At 37.9% G+C, this 23776-nt stretch overlaps 1 protein-coding gene across 1 annotated transcript; it reads left to right on the top strand.

Annotated features, from left to right (window-relative positions):
• The first annotated feature begins 545 nt into the window (after positions 1-545).
• LOC129367429 (transmembrane protein 65-like) lies at positions 546-23202 on the top strand. Its single transcript, XM_055041824.1, has 8 exons — positions 546-775; positions 1044-1381; positions 12039-12083; positions 14914-14981; positions 15569-15623; positions 16412-16454; positions 19795-19900; positions 20478-23202. The coding sequence occupies exons 2-8, from the start codon at positions 1078-1080 to the stop codon at positions 20619-20621; spliced, it is 765 nt and encodes a 254-aa protein (XP_054897799.1). The 5' UTR covers positions 546-775; positions 1044-1077; the 3' UTR covers positions 20622-23202.
• Positions 23203-23776: the final 574 nt, after the last annotated feature.

The following is a 23776-nucleotide window of genomic DNA, read 5'->3' as shown; positions in this document are numbered from 1 at the left end:
TTACAATCTGCAAAATAGTTAATCACACAGGAGACTTTCTTTTATTTTATTTTAATAAATGAGCGCCTTCTTTCTGAAACATAATGCCACGTGATGTCTTTTTTTTCCTTTGGGTGTGGACTCAGGTCTGGTTAAACAATTGAAGTGCCCCACCTGGGTTATAGTATGGAAAGGAATGGATGGACACACCCATTTGTGACACTGATTTACCCTTGTAATGTCCAATATTTTCATCTTGATAAGGCGTGAATAGTTACATAAGTTTTTGGCTCTTATTTTCATTGACAATATGAACCATTCTAAAAGAAAAAGGAATAACTTGACGCCTTTTGATTTCAAACGTGACATTAAATTACCTACATAACTTGCCCCGTTTGCATAAATTTTACACTTTCTTCAGCACAGCAGGCCTTGAATTTCTGACCCAAGCAGTCCCCAAATGAGGCTGCGATCAGAGGTGCGTACGTCTGACGGTGCCGTCAGAGTTACGCACGGAGGAAAGCGGCGCTGCTATTGGTCAACATTTTCGAGGTCGCTGCCCGCCGCTGTGCCCTCCCATCCGCCTCACTCCATCCTGCCAGCCAGAGGTTAGTCCGAAGAAACCGAAAATGTGATTTCTCTTACTGTTACACAAGTCGGTTTAATGTCTGCGGTTTCTGTGTCGCTGTGCGGAAGCTCTTAGAGCGAGTGAAGCGTATGAACCGGAGCGCTCGCCGTGTTTTTCGGGCTTCTCCTGGCGGAGGCTGGAGGACGGGACAGCGGAGCATCGACTGAGGTGCGTCCCAGTAACTCGTGTTTGCAGTTTGGTTTGTGCAGCTTTTCGTTTAGGAAGAGGGTTGCAAACTAAAAATACCAGCTTGTAAATAGCGTGAGTTGTAAATAATGTCGGCTTCACATTTGGTTGTCGGATGGAGAAGCCGTGTTTTCCTACCACCGTCGCGCGGACCTTAGTTTGTAACATAAATAATTAAATCACGGGGAATGTCACGTGGTTGAGAAAAATAAAATTTTACTCTTAATAACCGTGGGCTGTTGTCCGTCAGGACTCCGGGTTATTTCTCCACCCTCATCCCTAAGATGCTGCGGAGAGTCCTGCGGCCTGCCTTCTCCTTGACAGCCGGGAGAGGACCGTCCAGAGCCGGACACAGGAGCGGCGGACCATCCGCTGTAGTATCAGGCTCCCCGGGGAGGCTTGCCTCGCAGCCTCCGCTCTCCGCGCTGGTGCAGCGATGCTTCTTGGGCACACATCCCCTGAAGGAGCCCGTGGAGCCCCTCAACTCACCCCGCGGAGCCAAGGACTTCATTTACAGCCTCCATCCGTCGGAGCGCAGCTGTCTGCTGCGGGAGCTGCATAAGTTCGAGTCCATAGCCATTGCTCAGGGTAGGTAGTGTTTCACTGTGAAGCAGAAGGTACAAGGTGTTACATGTCAACACCGTCAGGATGCTAAAGTTCTTCCTTTAGGTTCAGTCATTTGTGCTCTACCTGTGAACAGCTGCTTACAAATAATTCTCGTGCAATTTCTGAAAATTTAATCTATGTTTGTGTTTGTGCATAAAAAGAAATGTATGTAGTAATATTGATTAACTGCAGTTTTAAATCCCAGCAGGGAGAAATAAATTGGGTGTTTTATTAAAATGGTTATTATAATCTCTTAAAGGATAATTGAGGTCTGACTGGTCTTCAGCTGTGGGCAGATTCTAGTCAAATTTCTAAAAAATAAGCCTTTTTTCAGGACCACTTCTCATAAATGTCATATTATCTATAGATGAGGAGCTAAAAAAATGAATATAAGAATCTGGAGTGTGTGTGGCTGAATTTTGACGGACATATTTAACCCGTGATCATATACTATCAATTTTGGACTTTTTGCAGTCTGTTTGATGTATTCTATTCTGTTTACAGCAGGTATATATGCACTGACATCTCGTTTTTATAAATCTGTAATGCTTATTATGTGATAAGACAGGTTGGAGGGCAGTGCTTCTAGACCTTCTGATCTGTGTTGTGCAGGATAAATGATTAGTAGCTGGCACTGTCTTACAACATGTGGGCGTCCTTCCCTTTTGTTTTGATTTGTGCCTTCATGATGCAGCAATTTTTACAGTTTGTTTTGTTGAAAGTCTAGAGTACCTGTAAGTATTATTGTCAGGTTTAAAATGGACTGGTGAAGTGGGCTCAGAAATATCTGCTGAAAAAAAAAATTCTCTAAAGCCTTAGCCTCAAGGTAACTGATAGGAAATGTTAATAATTATTTCCTTTTAAATTCTATCGGGCATTTACTCTTTCTTGTTGTCACTGATATTTACAATTTTCTAGCAAAACCTCTTTTTTATTTAATCAGCGATTTAATGTGATGTTTATGTTTCCATTACTTGATAAACCTTTGCAAATTTTGGCATTTCATATATCTTCATTCAGGGCTCTGGTTCTAGTGGGGCTACCATAAGTCCTTTTGCACAAAAATGTTGAGGCTCAAATCCTGTTTCTTGTAGGTAGCGTTTAGTGAATTGTACAATGTACTCAGTGTGGAGGCATTACTGCATCTCTGTGTAATGTAAGAATACCATTATGGGAGCATGAGAAATGCATCATAACAGAGGATCTCCCACATGCAGAGAGAAAGTAGTCAGTCAATAAGGAGGGGAATGCAGCGGGAGAAACAGTTAAGTAATGATGAAGAGGCTTTATAGCTTCTGTGCTGATGACCCAAATTGTTCACACTCTTTCCCACTGGGGATAAAACTCGGCGTCTGTGCTTTACCATACTTATTATTTATTAACAGGCTTTAGTTTCATATTTGTGATTGTGTGAGATATAAGAGAAACATAATTCTTGGATCAACTCCAGAAGTTAAGATTTCAAATATTTGCATTTGTCATGGTCTCAGTGATGTCATTGAAGGACATAAGGAAAAATCAGATGGACTTTTCTTCTGATGTTAGAAATCCTGCTATGAAGTCTGCAGCGTTGATAAGAAGCTTTGTTTTATTCTCTCACACAGTTTTGCAAATTAGTTTCCTCATAGGTTTTACAGATCAATCTTAAATCTCTCATTAAATAATGTAATACAAATAACCATACAGACAGGAATTTGAATATGAATTGTTTTATGTTTTATATCAATACTTGTTTGCTTTTAAGCTATAATCTTGATCCCCAGAAAATTACAGCACTTGAAAGGTCAAGCTGTGCAGTTACAGATGTATTGGATTGCTCTTCTTCTGTAATTCTTCAGTTGTTGAAAACAGCCAGATTTAATCTGTGTCAATACCCACTGCCTTAAGTGATAACCGTGTGAGTCTCGTACACCTGAAGTGAAGGCAAACCAATTCACAGGAAAGACAGGTTGAATATTCTCTATCCACAAATTTACTGGTATAAATAGTCACATGAAATCTCGAAGTTGTAACCTCAATCTTGCTTAATAAGAAAAGCAGAATTAGTTAGTTTGCACCTTAATATTGATCTCTTCTATAATCACCAAAAATATAAATATATATTTTTTAATTAAGAAATTGACCCAACTGTAGCAGACCAGCTCAGGAGTAACAGAACAAATTTCTCAAAAACTACTCCTAGACGGAGGAAGAGAAGACATGGAGAGCTTGTGTGTTTTTGGGAGACTAATCGGTGAACTGGATTGTTAACAATTTGGAAACAACTGTGGAGAAAGTAGAAGACGATTAGCAACAAGGTGGTTGGGGACCCGAACGATCTGGCGGCCACTTAAGACGGCCTAAACAGGAAATCTCTTCTGTAGTCCCCAAGAGAACGGGAAATAAGGATTCAGCTGTGAAATCTGAGATAAGAATGTGTGTTAGCCTTATCTCTGGTCTTGGCTGCAACCCTTTCTGATAAGACAGATCCGAAGAACAGGAGTGACGGCAGTGCCCTGCATTTTTTAATGTTTTGTTTTTCAAAAACAGGTAATAAATACAGAGATACAAACAGGAGATTTAATGTATCTGTAATATTGGAAACAACTAAATACAAAATGAGCATCATTACTTTTCAATAACTTATTTCAGCAAATAACAAAAATGAAACAAAGATTTCATGTAGATCCATTGCACAAACAATGTTGGGCTTTTAGGGTGTAAACCCAACATTAATTTTATTTGAAAAATTTTATATTGTTTGGGCCACATTGATTAATACAAAATGTCAGCCAAAATTTCCTATTACAGACCAAATCAAAAAACTATTGAAAAGTTACCTTATTTAGTTAATCTTTTTCAATAGATTAATTCACAAAATGAAACGTGTTATATAAAATAATTATACACAGTAACGTTTTCAAGCCTTTATTTCTGTTTACTGTGAGCAACACCACTGTGAACTGGCCACAGAGTCTTGTGTATGCTTTGCTTCCATGCTGTGGATAAGAAACTATTATAAACCATTTGGCACTACACTTTTCCTTCCACCTAACCTTCTATTATTATGTTTGGACACAACTCTTTGTGAATAGTCACCGAGGTGGCAACATGCAGAGGACATTTCCTGTCCTTCTCTTTCACCTTTTAGCCCTGCCCGCCGGGAATTTGCTGACGTCCTCACCTTCATGATATAAAGACTCTGCGGGATTCTCTTACCTGCTACGCATACAGACCTCAGACAAGCTGAATCACTGATTGCTAGGCCGGTTGACTTGCTGTGGCTGCTGTATTGGCAGGAAGATAGATTCTTTTTCTTGACAAAACCTATCAGCATCCTGCAGGAGACTCAATGCCTAACCTTTATATTTTAGCCTAGATACCTGCACATAGCAGCAGCTTGTTGACATTACTCAGTACATGACAGTGACATTACTCAGTACATGACAGTGAATTAAATCAGTGTGCTATGGGAGAGTCAAAATGATGGTGGGCAAATTTGAGTGTGTTCTGTTATTACTGTTCAAATCAGTAGTTAGAAATTGATGTGATATTTGACAATCAATTATGCAGAAATTGGATCAGTCAATTTTCCTCCAGCATCTCTGACATGTGAGCTGGAGTTTTAAGACTGAAAAGTAGACTGTAATATGTGCAGTCATAACAACGAACCGCCACCATTTTAGGTCTTTAAATGCATCAACCAACAACATATGCATGGATGCACTTTTTAGTAAAAAAAAAATCGCAAAGTTTTGGTAACATATGCTTTATGGCATAAATGGGGACAATCTGATAATTTCTGCATTTTTATTTTGAGACAAAAGCACCATCTCAATCAAACCATCTGCAGGATTTTTTCTATTTTATGTTTTACATTTCTTAAAAATCAAAATTAGGACTAGCAGATTTAATCTCAGAGAAATCCAAGTTGTAAAACCTGCATGCGACTGTATTATTTAGTTATTTAATCAGTTAAATGAGCCTTCACTATTTTTCTTTATTTTAAATGTTGCATTTTGATATGGTTATGTTGGAAAGACTGAACATTTTACTTTGCACTGAAATAAACTGGGGTATTTCATACTTTCCACTCGATGTATATCTTCCCTGAACCCAGAGGCTTTTGAGGACTGCAGATTGGTTCATTGGGAAAAAGAAAAGTCAGAAAAAAGGCTATTCATGTTAAAGGTCACACATATAGAGGTGGTGGCATGTAGACTTTCAGAGGTTTGCATTTTAACTTATTTACCTTTTGCAAACAAAATTTAACCGAATAGTTGCAGAAGATGCTGATCCTCAGACTGTTTTGATTGCAGGCCATCAATAAACTTACTTGGTTTATTTTTGTTCTTTGGAGTGGATACATATTTCTCCACCATCAAATGAGAACAAAAGTTGATCTTTAAAGTATTTGTCAAAGAACAAATGGATGCAATCTTTGAGCAAAAAAACATCTAAATTTAGCATCAATGTAACATTTTATTTCTGCTTAAACATCCTTTTAAATGCCTAAAGATAAACATTAACCATGCTAAACTCACACAATACCTTTTAGTGTGTTTGAGGCCTCAGAAGTGCTTAGTGTGTGAATAAGCACCAACAATATCTAATCAAATAGTCCTGAGTCTTGGATATTCATATCAAATGAGGACGTGATGAATATTTTAGTTCAAAGAAATGAAGGAAGCCTCCAGTCCAATCATAGCTCAGCTCTTCCCTGTCACTGATAATTGCTAGTTTTGATTTTTATATTGTTTCTACAGCTTCAGATGGATAAAAAGTTGTTTTTGTTTCACATTTTGAGGCAAACAGGGAAGCAACGAGTTCTTACCTCCTTCCACAAGACAACCTTCTTTTCTAAGAGCGTTTTCATGTGCCGTACTGAATCAGCTCACACTTCATCGTCATAATAATTCACATAGAAAGTGCTGCAGTATGAGAGTGTATGCTGACATATAACTGACTGTGACTGATGGACAATCAGATTACCTCCCCATTACTGTGGAAGTGACTAACACTGCTACACATCTACACACACTAAAAAGATGTTGCTATCATGTTTGACTCCCAGAAAAACACGATCGGTTCCCTTAAATTACTCACCTACCAGGAAGTCAATTCAGTTGCTCTCCTGTATTTTGTTAGTTTAGCCATTTCTGTAATAAAACCACATCAAAACGTTTTAGATTTTATTACAGTTATGTTACACTTAGCAGTATTTAGAATTGTAAAGGACATATTTTATTTTCTAAAGCTCTTGCTCAGAGAATTTCTGTTGAAAACATCCTCAAGTTTCTTTTTAATCAGTCCATAAGAGTGTTGAGCATTTGCTGTGATCACAATAATATTTGGCTGTTCTTGGTGTCATAATTTTTCACTCTGGGTGTTCAAATATAGGCAAGGTGGCTGTATGGCATCCTCACCAAGGATCAGACCAGATTCAGTTTTTTCCTTCTATGCAATCTTTTACCAAATCTTAGTAAGCTATTCAAACTGTTACATTTCCCTTGTATGTTTCTTTACAAAGTTTTCCAGGTTTCCTCTGAACAAATGTATGTGTATGTCATATTGACATGAAAAACACCTAAAGAGAAATTGTGATAAAGCAAAATTTGATAAGGACCTAAGGACTAAAACAATATTTTCAATGTATTGCCAACCTTAAGCTGTCCTATCAGATATGTCCACAGACCTCAGTGTTTAGGTAGCTGGAGGAATGAATTACATGACAGAGCCAGAGCTCAGGTATTGATATTATTATGCAGAACAGGAGCTGTTTGATATTCAAGGTGGCCTTTGTTTAAATAAACCTGTCCACTCAGTATTGAGGTCAGAAAGCGATGATGGATCATCTTATTTTTTCTTTGTAGATGAGCTTGACCTATGACATAACACATTTTGTCCTAAGCAGGATTACATTCATAATTTCATAAAGTAAAGTTTTGACTTTTTGACCCAGATGTTAGTGAGCAAATTCAAAAAATTTAACAATAAGAATAATCAGTGCTAAATTCATTGTACTTATTTTCGATTTAGATTCTTTAATCTGAATGTGCCATACTTTAAAACCGGTACCAAATCAAGCTACAATCAGTACATGCGTGTCCAGTACTTTTTGCTGGAAGATAATATTTACTGGATGCTCTTTAGTGCTACTGTGTATAACTGATCAAAGAGGAATATTGCTAATCAATGGTTGGCAAAGCAGGCAGATTTAATGCAGGGTACGTGGCAAATGGTATTTTTTTTGTACCTGGAAAAAATCTAGGATGAAATTATGGGGAAAAAAACCTGTAAAACTTGCTATTAGGTTTTCTACAAGGTTTGGAAAAGCATGGATGCAATTGGTTTCTAGATCTGGATTAGTTTTACAAAAGTAGAGAATTGAAAAATGAAATAGATTAGAAATGACCTACACCTAAATTACCTACAACAGCAGCAAATGGACAACAAAGATGAACCATGCAGTTTTCACACAAAAGTGAAAAACGCTTCAAGTACAATTGCTCTTGTCAATGTTGAGGTTAAAACAGCACATGGTTGACTACTGCCAGCTTTTTGGTAGCACTTGCATCTCCTTTCTATTGCTTTAGTTTGCCATTTATCAGGTGGGTCATTAAAACTTGATGGCTGTTTGACTTTGTTCTGTTTAAGGTGCCTAAAATGGTGCCAAAATAATAACTATGCTCAGTCAAGTCAAAGAAAAGTACATTTCAAAATCTAGCATGTCTGCACTCCACTTCTTCAGTTAATAACAATGGCTGTCAGTATTTGTTATAATATATAATTAATATATAATTTTATATGTATATCTCATCACTTCTTATCAGGCCTAATAAATTCAAACTCATTGCTGATTTCTTTCTCACATTTTTAATTTTTTAATCAATGCCTTGTCCACAAGATCCTTTTTGTGTTTAATTTTCCTGTTCCTGTCTCCTACATCACAGGTGGAATAGCAGGAGCTGGGCATTTGATGGATGATTTTAACCTTCTATTGTTCCTTTTCTGTTGAACCCTGGCACACACACACACACACACACACACACACACACACACACACACACACACACACACACACACACACACACACACACACACACACACACACACACACACACACACACACACACACACACACGCTAAATCGAACACACATCAATACAATTTCACTCAGGCGACACTAATTTATACACCATGTTTAAGGACTCACAACATCATCTCAGATAATGTATCTCTTAAATGCCAGATATTTCTGAAACAAAGAACAACGGTGTCTCTTAAATTCACATTTGCAATATCGAATGACACACAAACAGAAACAAGAAATATTGTGCCAGTTTGGATAGCTTGTAATAAAAAATGCAGTTCCAGCTTTCCTTGTTTCTGCCTCTTGTAACACTAATACCTGAATTGGCAGAAAATCTCACCACCCATATTTTTCATTTTTACTGAGGTGCAGGATGCTTAGTGTGAGCTGAGAGTTTCACTCATCAAAGCTGAGCCTTGCTTTGGTTCTTGGTTGCCTCAGACCTATCTCTATATTCCTAAACTCTTTTCACACGTCACTTCCATGCTGTGCCAGCACCAAGCAGCAAAGTCTGTAATGAGTCATTTGTCAAGGCCGAAAAGTGTCAGCAAAGTGTGACTTTTTCATTGTTTTTTTGTTTTTTCTTTTTGAACAAAAGAAGTACAGTTTAGTGTTGGTGGCTGAATCACACAGAGAGCGACAGAGCAGCAGGTATAAGCAAAAGCATAAAACAAGAAGGTGAAATCGGATAATCGGATTAAACAAACTGGTGACATAAACATCAAAAACAACAAATCTGCAGCTGCTTTGAACTTATCTGTAAACACTGTCATCAGTATGCGTTGCAGATCCTGCAGTACTGCTGAAGTTACGAGTAAAACCTGGTTGCCCTGCTCCTGATTAGCAGCTCATCACAGCCCATTAAATGTTTTCACCACTCAGGTCAGCTGAATTTGAAGTCACTCTGGACAACAGCTCTTGGGGATACAAGCCCACAAGCAATCAATACTTTGAGAACAAAAGGAGCTGTGGGCGCAATATGCAGCAATGTCAGCCAGAGTAAAGTTGATGAATGGCTGGATAAAACCAGGAAGAGTCAGACTGGTCGAGAAATGTTTTAAAACTAACTCTGTGTCAACTACTTCACACTTTTTTGAGAGCTGTAAAAGTAAAGCACATTTTTAAATTGAATTATTTAACATAATAGTAGGTCCTAAACTAGTTGTCTGTTTTGAGTCTCTACAGCTGTATTTACGTCTTCATGTATACCTCCTGTAGTTTTTACTTAAACGAGACTCCCTTTTTTTGCATAACCTGTTCATTTATTAAACTTCTAAAATTAAGTTATTAAAATGTTCATACTGAAAGTGGAGGTTCCATCATTTGCCTCCTTAAAGATTTATTTGCTTCATTTTAAAGTCAAAAGATTATATCTTGAGTAAATGCAATGCACAATTGTGTGTGTGTGCGTGTGTGTGTGTGTGTGTGTGTGTGTGTGTGTGTGTGTGTGTGTGTGTGTGTGTGTGTGTGTGTGTGTGTGTGTGTGTGTGTGTGTGTGTGTGTGTGTGTTTTAAGAAAAAATGCTATTTAAACCAACCTGGGCCTGTGTGAAACCTAATAGCCAGCTCTTTAGGGTTGTGATAATGTGATAATTTTGTGGAGGAAATTTTGTCCCTTCTTCTGTAGAGGATTGTTTGGCCAAAGTTTGGTGAATTGGAGGATTTTTTTGAGCATGAAGGTCCTGCTTATGGTCATAACACAAAATCTAAATGTGGTTTAAGTACAGACCTTGATTTTCCCACTCTAAAACCTTTATCTATTTATTTACTTATTGAAACATTAAGAGGAGAACTTGCTTGTCTGCTTGTGATTGCTGTCTTAAGCACTTCAGCTTAAAACCACAAACTGATGATCCAGATTCTCCTCCATAATTTTCTGATAAAGTGCAGAATTCAAGCTCCTTTTAATTATGGAAAACTGTCCTTTACAATGTTCTGTAAAATCTTTCAACTAAATGAAAATGATGCATTTTAAGACTAAATTACTTGGTATTTTAGGGAAGACATGTAATCTTATTTTTGCTGTATTTGAGAGAGCTGGGGGTATATTTCTGTATCGGTGAGAAAAGCTTTAAAGATGAAACAGCAGCTATGTTGTTGATGGTTTAGGTGCATCATGGGAAGGTTTTATTTAATACTTCAACAGTTGCTAAACGAGAAATAAAGGCTTGGCTATGATCTCTGGTACAAAACAATGCTGGCTCTGTGGAAATGACTTTGATCAGTGTCAATTTGTTCTTCTGCTGTTGTGGAATAATTGATGCTTATTAAGCTGCAAGGCTTTTCCACGATCTGCGACCGGAGATAATAGTTGATTAGCTGAAAGAACGCTCCAGAGGGAATTTTGAAATGAGCAATACTTCATTTTGCACAAGCTGTCGAAGCTGGAAGCAACAGCAGATGATGAACTTGGTTCGTACATTCGATATGGGCCTTCAGTTTTCTCTTCGGAGAGAAGTGAACAAAAAGGAGGAGAGGAGATGGAGAAGATGGAGCAGTAAAGGTAGATGTGAACAGGAAGGCTGGCTGAAAGGACTGATGCCACCACACCCTGGTGGAAAACTGGAGGCTCCGGTGGCCAAACTCCCATTGGTGTTTCCTGTAATTGATCACCTGGTTGTTGCAGTTCGCTACTTCCAGTCGATAGTCAGCGGTAATAGTCTTCCTCCTATCTGCTCTCTTTCCTATATCAGTGCAGACAGCATGTGGAGACTGCGAGTGCATCTGTGAATTCTCACACTCTGTTGAAGCTGAGGCTGAAGAATACTGTGCTGGGAGTTAATTTGGCTTCATTCCCTTAAATAAAACTCTCCCTCTATCTGACCTTACCTGCAGAGGTAAAATAAGACTGGAGAATGATGCCATAGACTTCATTATGTGAACTTACATATTGTCTGTCTTCACTGGAATCCAATTTCAAGCAACCTGCAAAGGAAGTGATCCTGCTGTGTGTGATCAGCCTTAAACTCATGTAATTGTCTTTGGTTTTAAAGCTCATCGTGTTCCTTCACAGTCTGCAGGATAAACCTGGAGCTTATCTTACAGTCTCTCATCCCATACACAGGTCACAAGACATTATTGTCTCCCTGTCTTCAGCTTAATTGCCACAGCACATAAAAACTGTAATTTGACTCTCAGCTTAGTTGTATTTTCAACTAAGTTAGGCCAGAGAACCATTTAAAATAAATTGCTTTTACACCTTCTGCCTTCTCATCTTTTATCTGTGTCTGTTTGTCACCACTCTCTTTCACAAACACTTGTCGTATTTGACAGCAGGTCCTGTCTCCAAGGCCGTGTTAGCAACAGAAATATCAATGATATTGCCTTTGTCCTCACATGCATGTTTGTCTTGGATGAAGTGACAATGATGGAAAGCTGTTACCGATTTCCTCTGTCTGCTGTCCATCTCCTCTGACTAAATGTTATTCCCACCGTCTCTTGCTATTTCTTTTGTGTCCAGACGGTTCTCATTGATCGACTTTATCATTCAAACTTTAAACATATCATTCATGCTGGGATTTTCCAAAAATACTTTTGTAACATTTTTTTAAATTCATTTTTTTTTCAGGGCAGCTGGAAATTGCACCACCTACTGCAGCCCAGTTGAGATATGGTAGGTCTGCTCCTTCTTTTGGATGATCATGCAGAATGTGGTGATGTATGAATTTGTTTACATAATGAGCTTCTCTAAGTCAACCCTCCACTCTTTCCTTGTTAAATCATGAATTAACTGTGATTAACTGATTTTTTTTTTCAAAGTCTTTAAGAGCATAAAGTAGGCAAAAACATGTAAAAGAGAAACAAATTGATCTGAATAAATTCTGAAAAAGATGAGCCACAACGTAATTTCTGAAGCCTTGGAACTCCATCAAACCAGAGTGAGAGTCATTTTTCACAAACAGATAAGACATAAAACAGTGGTAAAGCTTCCCAGCAGCAGCTGGCCTACTAAAATTATCCCAAGAGGACATTGATGACTCATCAAGAAGATCACAAAGTAACCCAGCATAACTTCTAAAGCTCTGCAGACATCAGTGTCACCAAGTAAGGCCAGTGTTCATAATTCATCAGTAAGAAAGAGACTAGCAGAAACTGGAATCCAGGGGAGAGTTGCTGACCACATGTAAATCAAAGGCTCATCTTACTTTTGTCAGAAAATATCTTGGTGATCACCTTTCTGAAACCAGACAATAAGCTTCATTCCAAGGTGCTCTGGCAGCCTTGATACTCCGTTATGCTCTAAAGATTAAAGGTTCCCTGTTTCAAGATTCAGCAAATCAACCCTAATACCAAACTGGGCCCACTTCATGTTTTTTGCATCCATGTCTCGTGAGATTATCTACAGACCCATCAACATTAAGCTTTTTAAAAATCTGGGAAGCTGTGTTCATTGAAAAACGAAGCATGAAATGGTTTGTAAATGCTCTCCTAGCTTTACATTTAACATGGATGTTCATTAAGGAACACATAACAATACCAAAACACCCTTTAAATTGATTGATAAAAAGCTTGGAAACCCTTCTAATACTAATTAGTGTCTAATCTTTAGTACTTAAGAGTTTTTTGTTTTGTAATTTTGATCCATTTTATTTAAGGTTTGTTTTTAAGTGATATTCCCTCTGTGTTTATCTACATATCATGCTTGTGTTCTGTTTTTCTATGTCCCCTGATTCACTTGATGCTTTCCCTCAGTCCCTGGCTTTCACACATTACCACACATGTTCCTCATCTGTTCATTTAGCCATTGTGCTACATTCAGTAATAAGACTTCCGAGACTGGACTTGGGCATACCTAAGTCCAATCTCGGGAGCTGTGTCTTGCAGCTTTTAGATTCATTCCTTCAACATACCTGAATCAGATGAATGGCTCATAACCATGCCTTTGCAGCGCTGAATGCTGATGTGGAAACTGAGGATTAAGGCTTTCCAGGACTTGACTTGGGTGCAATAAATAAACCTAAAATGTTGAAATACCAATATTGACATACATCTTAAGCCTTTATTATAGTAGCTTCCGATATAATAATCAGTCTGTCAAATAATGATGAAATTATGTTCATGTATATTGCATATTATGAGCTTTTAGATATCCTACAATCTCGTATTTAATATCTGGATTTCTCCTCTGTTAGAAAGGATTTGGTTAGAGAGATCAAATATCGAGTTTCCAGTGATTGGTCCTCTACCAGAAATTACTAAAATGGATAATCAGGAAAAAAAAGTAAGGTGGTGGAATGAATCCATTGAGGAAAGTTCAGCCCGATGGTCATATTCAACAAAAGGTCACAAGCTGCCTGAAATCAATTCACATCAGTCATAAAAAGGAAAAATGTTTCCAAAAATACATAAACACAATAAACAAGCAGATGTGTTACAGTACCAGAAAAGGTTCACCTTTAAGTCATAAAATCCTCACGGAGAGTGCGTCATCTGTGCTCCGCCAAGCTGTACAGATGATGGGGATTACTGGTGTTATTGTTTCACAGGGTGAGGTACCTTAACTACAGTCGCTTAAACTTGAATCATAATAATAAGCTAACTCATAGTGGGTTGTGATCTCTTCAAATCTCATTTCACAGTGCCTTCAGAACATGAATCTCTCTGTATTATTGATGGATTGTGCTCTTACAAAACGTAAATTTTGCCCTGCTGACAATGAAGCTGCAACATCTAGTATACTGTTTTGTTTTTCCTCTGAAAAACAAATTCAGAAGAAAAGACTAATAATACAGATAAGTTGAACTTACAGTTTGTGAAATGTTTGGTGAGGTTTTGTCAGACTTGTATTGGGGTTGAATATGCAGGTTTACTGTTACACAGTTTAAGGCTGCTCTGTATTTTCCCACCTGGCAGTGAATGCATCTTTCCTCCCACCTCATCCTATTAATTACTTGCACCTGTGCCTGTCTCTACTTGGCTCCCCAGTGCTCCTCAGCCTCTTCCCAGATCAGCTGCTGCCTTCTCCTCTGACCTCCCATTATTCTCTATGACACATATAAAGATTGTGTCATTTCTTAATACCTTCTACTGTCACTTTTATCATTATTCCAATAAAAATCATAAGCTATTAATATATGATGTCCATGTTGTTTTTCCGTGATCTCAATGTACTTTAATTTTGTGCCCAACAAATCTAAATGATTTTCCTTCAGCAGAATAGGATTTGATGGAGTCCCACAACCACATTTCTTTACAATAGAGAGAGAAAAGATGCTAGAAACCTTTCAGTCATCAGTTGTATGAAATATCTCCAGATATGTACAAATTAGACGGGCCTGATGCAACTTGATTGATAACCGACAGCTCTTGTTTTGTACCCAAAGTCACTACGACTTGACCAAGACTGGAAAAGTATAATAAAGGAAAAGATTGAAATGACCAAAAAGTGTCTCTTCCTGCCAGGTTTTGTCAGCTAATAGTTTTTTTTTTTGTTTGCTTCCTAGTCTTGCTGCATAATGCCATCCCCTTTGTAGGATTTGGATTCTTGGACAACTGCATCATGATTGTTGCTGTAAGTGTTGGCTTTCTAAAATAGTCTTGAGGCATATTTATGTTTAAATGAACAATGTGTTTACTAAGCATGGATGCATGGAGTTTGCAGATTCACTGGCTTTAGGTAAGTACATTTCTGTTTAGCAAACATATTGCTGCTGCGTGAGCAGAAAAAGAGCTTCAGTTGGTTGTTGAATTTCTCCATCATCATGGGTGGTTGTACAGAAAGTTGTTTTCTTATTATTTCTTATTCTAACTATAGCTCATAAAAATGGAAGACATGATGGTAAAAATGCATATTTTGTGTATTTCCCACTTTTTGAAAAAAAGTAAACCCAAAGTTGGACTGCACTTGGATCCTCCTGAGGTTTTTACTAAGGTTCATACAGACGGAAACTAATGTGACCTAAAGGTCATATTTTTCTTTTTGCACATTAAGCTAGTTAGAGACTAAAACTTTTCATCCTGTTCTAAAACGGGATTCAAAAAAGCTATTTAAAGTTTAAGGCTGTGTCTGAGATATGCCGTACAAATCTGAAAGCTTATGGCTTACCTTACAAAGAAAATAAATATTCCCTCCAGTAAAACGTGTTATTGTTTTCTCAGGGCACACAAATTGAGTTGTCCATCGGTGTGGTTCTTGGCATTTCAACTATGGCAGGTAAAAGATTTTTAATGTTTTGTTTTTTATCCTAATTTAAACTTTTTCAACATTTACCAAACATTCTATATTTAGAAAAAGTACGCACCCTTCAAAAAGATCTGTTCTGGAAAGCAGACGATTTCTCAGATACATCTAGAGTGATATTCTGTCTGCAGCATTGTACTTGAGGCGTGATCCAAGTATCTACGATCTCTTTGTGAAGTTAATGTTTGAAGTTGTTGCTACAGCAGCAATTGATCCACTGATCTTTTGTCTTTCCCGCTGAGGGTTTCTGTGTTTCTGTTGTTCCAAATTTGGTGATCTTTGACATTCAGGGTCATAAGCAGCTGAGACGACAACCAGCAAAGGAACAGACTTTATTTCTCACTTCCACCGTAATGTCAAAGCTACAGAATAAATATGTTCATCTTAACATCCTCTGAATTGAGGTGGTTGATTTCTTTCTGCACTAGTAGAGAGAAAATTAGATGTTTAGAAACAATTCAATTCATGTTTGAGTCTGTTTCATACATTATTTAATCATTTTGCTAAAATTATTCCTAAAGTTTAGACCATATGATTGTTTTATGATACTTGTTTTGTAAAAATAAAATGGTTTATATTTTGTTTTCTCCAGACAAGTGTCCGGAGAATCAATAGTAATTGTTTATCTTGAACTTTAAACCCACAACCTCAGTTTCATTAGCACGTTTTAATGACATTGCCAGGAGAAACGCTACACCTTTTACCTGCCGTCAGCGTATAGCTATTCTGTAATTACTCCTCTCTCCTTGCATTTTTTGCAGCTGCTGCTCTTGGCAACCTGGTATCTGATCTGGCAGGACTGGGGTAAGAGTTGCACGTTAGCACGCATGACACAGATGAGAGTATACCGAACAAAGCTTCATTACATATTAAGTGCATGAGGTGGTATAAACAGCATCATTAAACAGGGCCAGTGTGAACATTTATGATTTGTTTAAAGATTATGTCACAAATATGGATTCTATTTTTAACAGATTTACATGTCTAATGACAAGAAAATATATTTATAATGCGTCACAATAATAAATATGCTTGGTACTTATAAAGTATTTAATGTATACTCAGGAAAGGTCATTTGTGGACAGAATCGTCAAAAGAAGAATGATATGGATACATAATTTCAGAAGAACTCTTAAGACAGAGTCGTGTTGCTCTCTGTCAAGGTCCATAAATGTAAGAAGCGCATTGTTTGCATTTTCTTATGCCAAGTGAGCTTGCTAATATTTTTAGCGCCTTCTAGAGGCAACATTAGACCATGCACCATAATTTAAGAGTCATCAACAGTCTTCTCATGTTTATTTATTTATTCTTATTTAAAATAAACAGCATTTGAAGGCAATGTGAGGATGTGGGTCATGCTGTTGCATTTTATACCTGTCAGCTAGATATATTAGTCGACTAGTCTTGAGACTCTCAGTGGACAGGCACGGCTTTGCTGCCACTCAATCATATGACAGACAGAGTTCAGGTGGTCAGTTTGTCAAGGTGAGACTTGATGGGATCTCCCAGAGTTCATTTTTCTGTCCCCGTTTTGATGGATGCGTGTCAGCGTGTGTGAAGGCTTTTTATCGGTTTCTCAACACTTCAATTCATTTGCATAACAGGCTGCTTTTGTTTCAATAACAGCAGGTTTCAAGTGTGGACTTCTGACTAATAGAAGATCTTCACTTTAGCTCCTCTGAGTCACTGGTTGTTTAATGGCAGCTCAGAAGGGGGCTAAGTTAAGCCACTAAACCAAGAACATGTTCCTCATGTTGACACTGATGACATGTCATCAGTGTCAATGACATTGAACTTTTTGTTCAATGTCATTAGTGACTGAGTTCAGCTTGTCTGTTTTTCATTTGTGTTGAATCTATGCTACTCCAATCCTCATATGTTCCAATTTGTTCATATAGACCTCCTGTTTCTGTCTCCTCAGTGTATGTTTCCATTGACAGATGGCAGAAATTACTCCACTAATACTCTATAATTTCGCTCATGAGTCATTCTGACCATTCGAGCTCATTGGTAGTGATGCTGCCTCCTGTTACCTCCTGATTTCTCTTTCTCTTTGCATTTCTTATGGACCCAATGCATCAGTGGCGTTCTGGGGCAGACAGTCCAGACAGCAAAGCATTATTGCACTCAGCCAAGGCTGACAAAACAAGATGAAAACTCAGGGCTCCCATTAATAAACTCTGGGGAACAAGTGGGAGCCAATGGCTTCTTTTTTGACCCAGATGCATTCTGTTTCATTTTATAGTCCATCCACTCACTGACCTGATGCTGAAAATGTTCATGGCATACATAAACAACAAAGTTGTTTCATTTCAAAGATTTAATTTTTGTGCAGCAGTTGACAAAGAGTGGTCATGTTTTATTTATGTATTAAAGTGTATTGGTCCCGTGATTTATAGTATTTGTCTTTAGAGTCTCAAACGTAAAAAATAAAATAAAATCTTTATGTTTATGGTACAATTTTTATATTAATACATAAAAAATAATCCTGCTCAGTTAGCACTATTGCCTTTCAGTATTAAGGTTGTGGGTTTGAATCCTGGTCTGTGGTCTTTCTGCATGGAGTTCTCTCTGTGCATCCGTGGGTTCTCTCTGGATACTCCAGCTCCGCCCACAGCCCAAAGACATCACTGGCAGGTTATTGATCTCTACAAATTGCCCCTAAGTGTGAGTGTGTGTCGCCCTCCGATGGACTGGCAACCTGTTGCCTCTTACCCAGTGACCGCTGGAGATGGGCACCAGGAACCCTGTAATCCAGCAAGGATGAACTGATGTGTAATCAATGTATGGATGATGTTTTCATCACTTACAGTTTCAAATTTCTGAGGACAAATTAACTCTAAATGAGATATGTCAAAACAGCCATGATAAACTAGAAACCATCTTTGGACCTCTGCAGGTGCAGTTCCCTCACTTCTGTCTCTGATAATAACACTTTTAATGGGAAATATTCAGATTTATTATATAGTCTCTCCAGTTTTCAAGCTGCTTTTTTCTTCTCTGTGGACAACCTCTCATGTCGATGGATGGCTCTTAGCAAAAGCATTCAGGAAATGTCATCATCTCAGGATCAGTGTAGGTATTGCTGTTGTATTTCATCTCCTGAGCGATTCTTTTACCCCCTGACTTCTGCTTGAGCAGAAATTGGACTGAATTTGATTGTGCAAAAATGCCCGATTTGTTGTGGCGGTGTGGAGATTTAAAAAACGAGTTTGCATTTATGGAACAAAGTGGTACAGGATCACTCCGAAAATTTAACCTCTCAAATATTTCTACATAACTTGATGAAACTCGGTGGTCCTCATAATCCTGTCTCAGCACCAGCGGCCACCGCGAGGCTCCACTATCGTCTCGTCAGACGCCCCGCTCGCTGCTATCAGTCCTGCAGCTCCAGCTGCAGCTCATTTGTGTGAGCAGTGAACTGAGAATCCATTAGTCCCAGTCACTGATTTAACCCCACAGTAACAGTACGTCAGAATAATCACTCAGATTTCTTTCCTCACACACAAACTGCTGCAGCTAACGCCCAGATTCCATCACACATGGTGGCTGTCATTGAATTTGGTTATAATGACCTGCTATTGTGTTTCTGTTGCTGTATTTTGCTATGCGTGCATGTTGGCATATGATCGCACATTTAGGCTGAAAAGGTTAGGCTTGATCGGAAAATAGTTTTTACTCATTTCATGTTGTTGCGCTGAACTGTCTCTAGCCTTTCTCTGAGCAGTTACTCCAATCCTTCAACATTTCTATGCAGAGAACCTCTGAAATTTTCCTGCAACTAAAAGGTTCTGGTTTTCAGTCAGATGATATCTTGATATTTTGTCTGTTGCGAAAACTTACTGTGAAAACTGAAATGTAAAATTTTGGAGAAAATATTTTTTCATAAAACCAGACAAACTAGATCAAATATGACCATAATTTTTTTTTCTTTCCACAACCTCAACACATTTTAGCAATAAACATCCAGCGTCATGTTTCAGATGCATTAATACAGAAAACCAACACCAAAATGAGTTTATTGATACTCTCCAGACTTCTTTTCTGATTTCTTCCTCATGTAGACGTCCAGCTGCATTCCTGGTCACAGTGAGATTATTACTACAAAATCCTTCAAGTTTCCTTTTTCCCTCCTTCTCTTCAGGCTGGCAGGTTACGTTGAGGCCTTGGCGTCTCGACTCGGCATGCAGATTCCCGAGCTGAGTCCGAAGCAGGCGGATATGTGGCAGACCAGGGTCAGCTGTCACTCGGTTTGTACGCCCACATTTGTAAACCAAATCAAACCATATCAAATCAATAAAATATTCCACTTTTGAGTTTTGAATTTTTCTCCTTCAAACAACTCAGACTCTTTAGGACCAAACAGGCATAAAATATAGAAAAGATTCAGAAATTTGGAAAAACTTTTTATCTTTGGAAAGATGTGAAACTATTGAAAAGATGGAATGCAGTGAAAGTGAAAAAAAAAACATGTAATTTTTTTTTAAATTACAGTCTTATTACAGTTTTAAGTCATGAAGTATAATATATAATATACAAAGAGTGTTGGTTTGTGGTTTTCGCTCTCATTACTCAAAAAATAATAATGCATAAAAATCAGTGTTATTAATTTTGAATCAAGTCAAGGCTGAAACACCCACATCTTGACTTTTTTTGGTCCAAAAAGTCCTACAAATCTAAAAAAAAAAAAAAAAGATTTATAAAATATGAAAAACTTTTGATTGGTCAGACGCCATTAAGATTCAATGCAACGAAAGTGTAAAATAAATGAATATTGAATTTTTGTAATAGTTTTATAAAGTGTCCCATTTTGCCTCTTCTCTGCAGGGTAAAGCCATCGGTGTGGGGATCGGCTGCATCCTCGGCATGTTCCCTCTTCTTTTCTTTCCTGACGATGATGCAAAGAAGGAAGGACAGACGGAGACGAAGGATGGAACCCCACCTGCTCCAACAGGGAGCAGCAAAAACTGACCAATTCAAGACCAATACTCTTTGTAGACCTGAAGAAAACCTGTCCGTTTGTGAGACTGACTGGTCTGTCCTCGCTGTCTGGAGAGGACGAGAACGGACTGTCGTCCAGACACTTCCCAAGAACCAAACTATCAGGGGATTCTTAGGAGGATTTCACATGATGTATCTGACAAAAGCACAGCAGACTGGTTATGTGTTGGAAGAGTCCAGACTGGAAGGCCACTAAATTATAACAGACCCTCACCTCTGCTTTAAGTCTGTTAAATCACTTCATTATTGAGCACAGGCTTTATATTATGATGGCTGACCGGAAGTTGGATGACTGTTTAAAACGTTGCAGCAGTTTGCGGCCACAAAACAATACTAAAACATATTCCAACATAAGCTTTGTTATACATATTTTTGCATGCGACTATTGTCGACTCGTTTAGTTTGTTTCCGTTAACGTTATGCTTTTGTTATATCTTACATTTCCCAATCAGCAGAATAGTCCAAATCTCTGCTACAGTTAAACATCTCATATAATTTCACTAATCCATGCGCACTCGCTAAGAGCAACCTTTGGAAAACCTTTTAGAGGCAGTTTTAAGAGTGAGTTGAAGTAAAGAGGTGAGCTTATGTCTACCTCCAATATGGCCCCAAAACTATATCTGGAGCCATATTCAGCTGTTCTTCCTCGGCTCAACTCGTTTCTCCAGTATCTCTGTCATAATTTGAGCTCTGCTGCCCTCTGCTGGCCAACATATCACTGGTGTTTTCTCCTCATCTCTTCACCAGTCCGACTCATTGTTTTCCACCTGTGCAGTTGATCTGATGTCGATTATCGTTTTCCTCAACTTAACATTAACAATTTATTCAGTTTTTTTTTTTTTTTTTTTTTTTGCACATGTCTTTGGAAGAAATTGAAGGAAGCAACCAAATGCAGAGCTGTAAAAAAAATATTTGCCTCCTTTCAGAGTTTTTCCAGCTTTTGTTTTTTTGTCGTACTTAATTTTCAAAAAGTCAAATTCTGCCTTTACTTTTCTGAGTAAGGCAGAGAGGTGTTTCAAATGACGATTAGATTTATTTAATGTAAAAAATCGATCATCACTAAGCTTCCTTCCTGTGGGATAAGTTATCTCTACCTTGTCTCATCACAAATGAATTTGAACTGAGTTAAGGATGGCAGTGTGATGGTCTGGGGCTGCATTGCTGCTTCAGGAACTGGGCAACGTGTTGAAATTAATGGAGCCAGGACTTTTCCTTACTGTCTATTGGATCTTGATAGAGAATGTCGGGCCATTGGTTTGTAGCCTTGAGATTTTAATTTTAATTTTATGAAGCAGAGTATTTATCCAAAGCACATCAGCAGGTCCACCTTAGAACCACTCAAAAATAAAACAAACAAAATGAAAGAAACAAAATGACAATTCCGGAATAGCCTAGTCAAAGTACCAATATTAATCAGATTTGGATGCGGTGGCGGGACCTTAAACAGGCCACTGATGCTCAAACACCCTCAAAACGTGACTGAATATAAACAATTTAACCAGTTCTGAGAATAAATCTGAAGCTATTTGTAGTGAGGCAAATACTTTCATACAGCACAGTAGTTCTGCTAAAACTTTTATTTATTTTTCTTTAAATATTTATCTTGTGCTATTCTTTCCTGGAGGAAAACAAAAATGCATCCAGAGTCTGGAGTGTTCACACACAAAATGCATTTTTCTTCTAAGCAGAAGGAGATTTGATCTGGCTGCTCTGTGTGACTAAATGCTGTCTTACTCAGTGTATATGACTGTTTCAGCTTCGTACTGTGTGTATAATACAAATCCTGACAAGTTAGAAGAATGAACAAAATGTACAGAGAAATCTAAATATTTATGTAGTTTATAATTTCCATTTTGCATGCGTAGATAAGTGTGTATCCTCTCGGGTTGGTCTTGAGATATGAATGATGAGGGAATTTAATCAGCCAGAACTCTAACATGAAAAGCAGTGAGTTTTTGCTCCACACTTTTTGTGGCCTTTGATCGTATACATGATTTTAAAATATGATACATTTAGTTTAAAATGAGCCTAAATGTTGTATCAAGCAAAATAAAAAAAAAAAGAAAAAGACAGCACAGTGGTTAATGGCTGCACTAATGATGCATGTTAGAAAATAATATTTTTGGTTTATGTTGTGCACTGGCTGATTCAGTGGTCTAGTTTACTCTGAAATGTTTGGTTTTAAACTTGCATATTTTTCTGGTTGGTGTAATGGCCTCAGGGCCGATGCCTTTTTTCAGTAAACCATAAAAGAAGGTAATGAATTTGCCTGAAAATATTTTTTTTTTACATTGTAATTTAACTTCAGAAAATTCTGTAACAGTTGCTATTTCTTTAATTTTAAAGAGAAGATTTTTGCATAACCCTGATGAGACGTTTGATTTTATTTTGGGCAGTGGAAATATTTTCAAGCACATGAGATGTGATTACATTATTTCATAGCTTATAAAAATTGATTCCTTCTGTTAAGACCACGTGTCTTACATATCCAAGGTGCCCCGCTAAAGTCTGCTGTGTATATATGTATTAAAAGAAAAATATCAGTCCATCATTTTCTTTCCCTTGAGTTCTGTTCTTGATCCTGTCCCAGAGACAAAGAAAATATGAGTGAGAAGGGAAATTATACAATAAGCACAAACCTTAAAGTAAATCTTAAAGTTCTGCTGTTGGTAGCTACCATGTGACGCACTGAATTATCCAGCTTGAGGCTTATTTCAGATTAATTAAGGAAGCTTAGTTTGTTGATTTTCTTGTGCAGGGAATAAACGCTTTATCTATAAAGTCTTGTTTTACTATATGCATTGTTCTATTAAATAATAATCGTTAGCTTTGTAATGCAGCAGTTTTAAAACAAAATGATCATGTTTGTTGTGATGATTACTCCTCTGTTTCCTCTGGTCGTTTTGAGATTTCTATAAGCACAGGGAGGATCAAAACACAGCACACACACGCATACACACCCCCACACACACACAGTTTCAAAGAGGAAAAGAGAAGCGTCACAAGGGACGGGGAGGGAGCCACCCAGAGGTTATCATGGGAGGCCACAGCTTGGGAGAAGCAATGAGGGGATTTTGACTTTGTGCTGAAATAAAAATGACACAAAATGATGCTTGTTTTCATCA

Source organism: Poeciliopsis prolifica, unplaced genomic scaffold (genome assembly GCF_027474105.1).
Source record: "Poeciliopsis prolifica strain line A6 unplaced genomic scaffold, Auburn_PproV2 SCAFFOLD017, whole genome shotgun sequence".
Lineage (NCBI taxonomy): Eukaryota > Metazoa > Chordata > Actinopteri > Cyprinodontiformes > Poeciliidae > Poeciliopsis > Poeciliopsis prolifica.
This window is presented reverse-complemented; position numbering and strand designations above follow the sequence as displayed.

What these genes read in the sequence shown, in the direction of transcription:
- LOC129367429 (XM_055041824.1), top strand. Translation starts at nt 1,078, where the DNA reads ATGCTGCGGAGAGTCCTGCGGCCTGCCTTCTCCTTGACAGCCGGGAGA. An exon ending in ACTGCATCATGATTGTTGCT is followed by an intron (nt 14,982 to 15,568) that starts GTAAGTGTTGGC and finishes TTGTTTTCTCAG; the next exon opens with GGCACACAAATTGAGTTGTC. An exon ending in TGGCATTTCAACTATGGCAG is followed by an intron (nt 15,624 to 16,411) that starts GTAAAAGATTTT and finishes CATTTTTTGCAG; the next exon opens with CTGCTGCTCTTGGCAACCTG.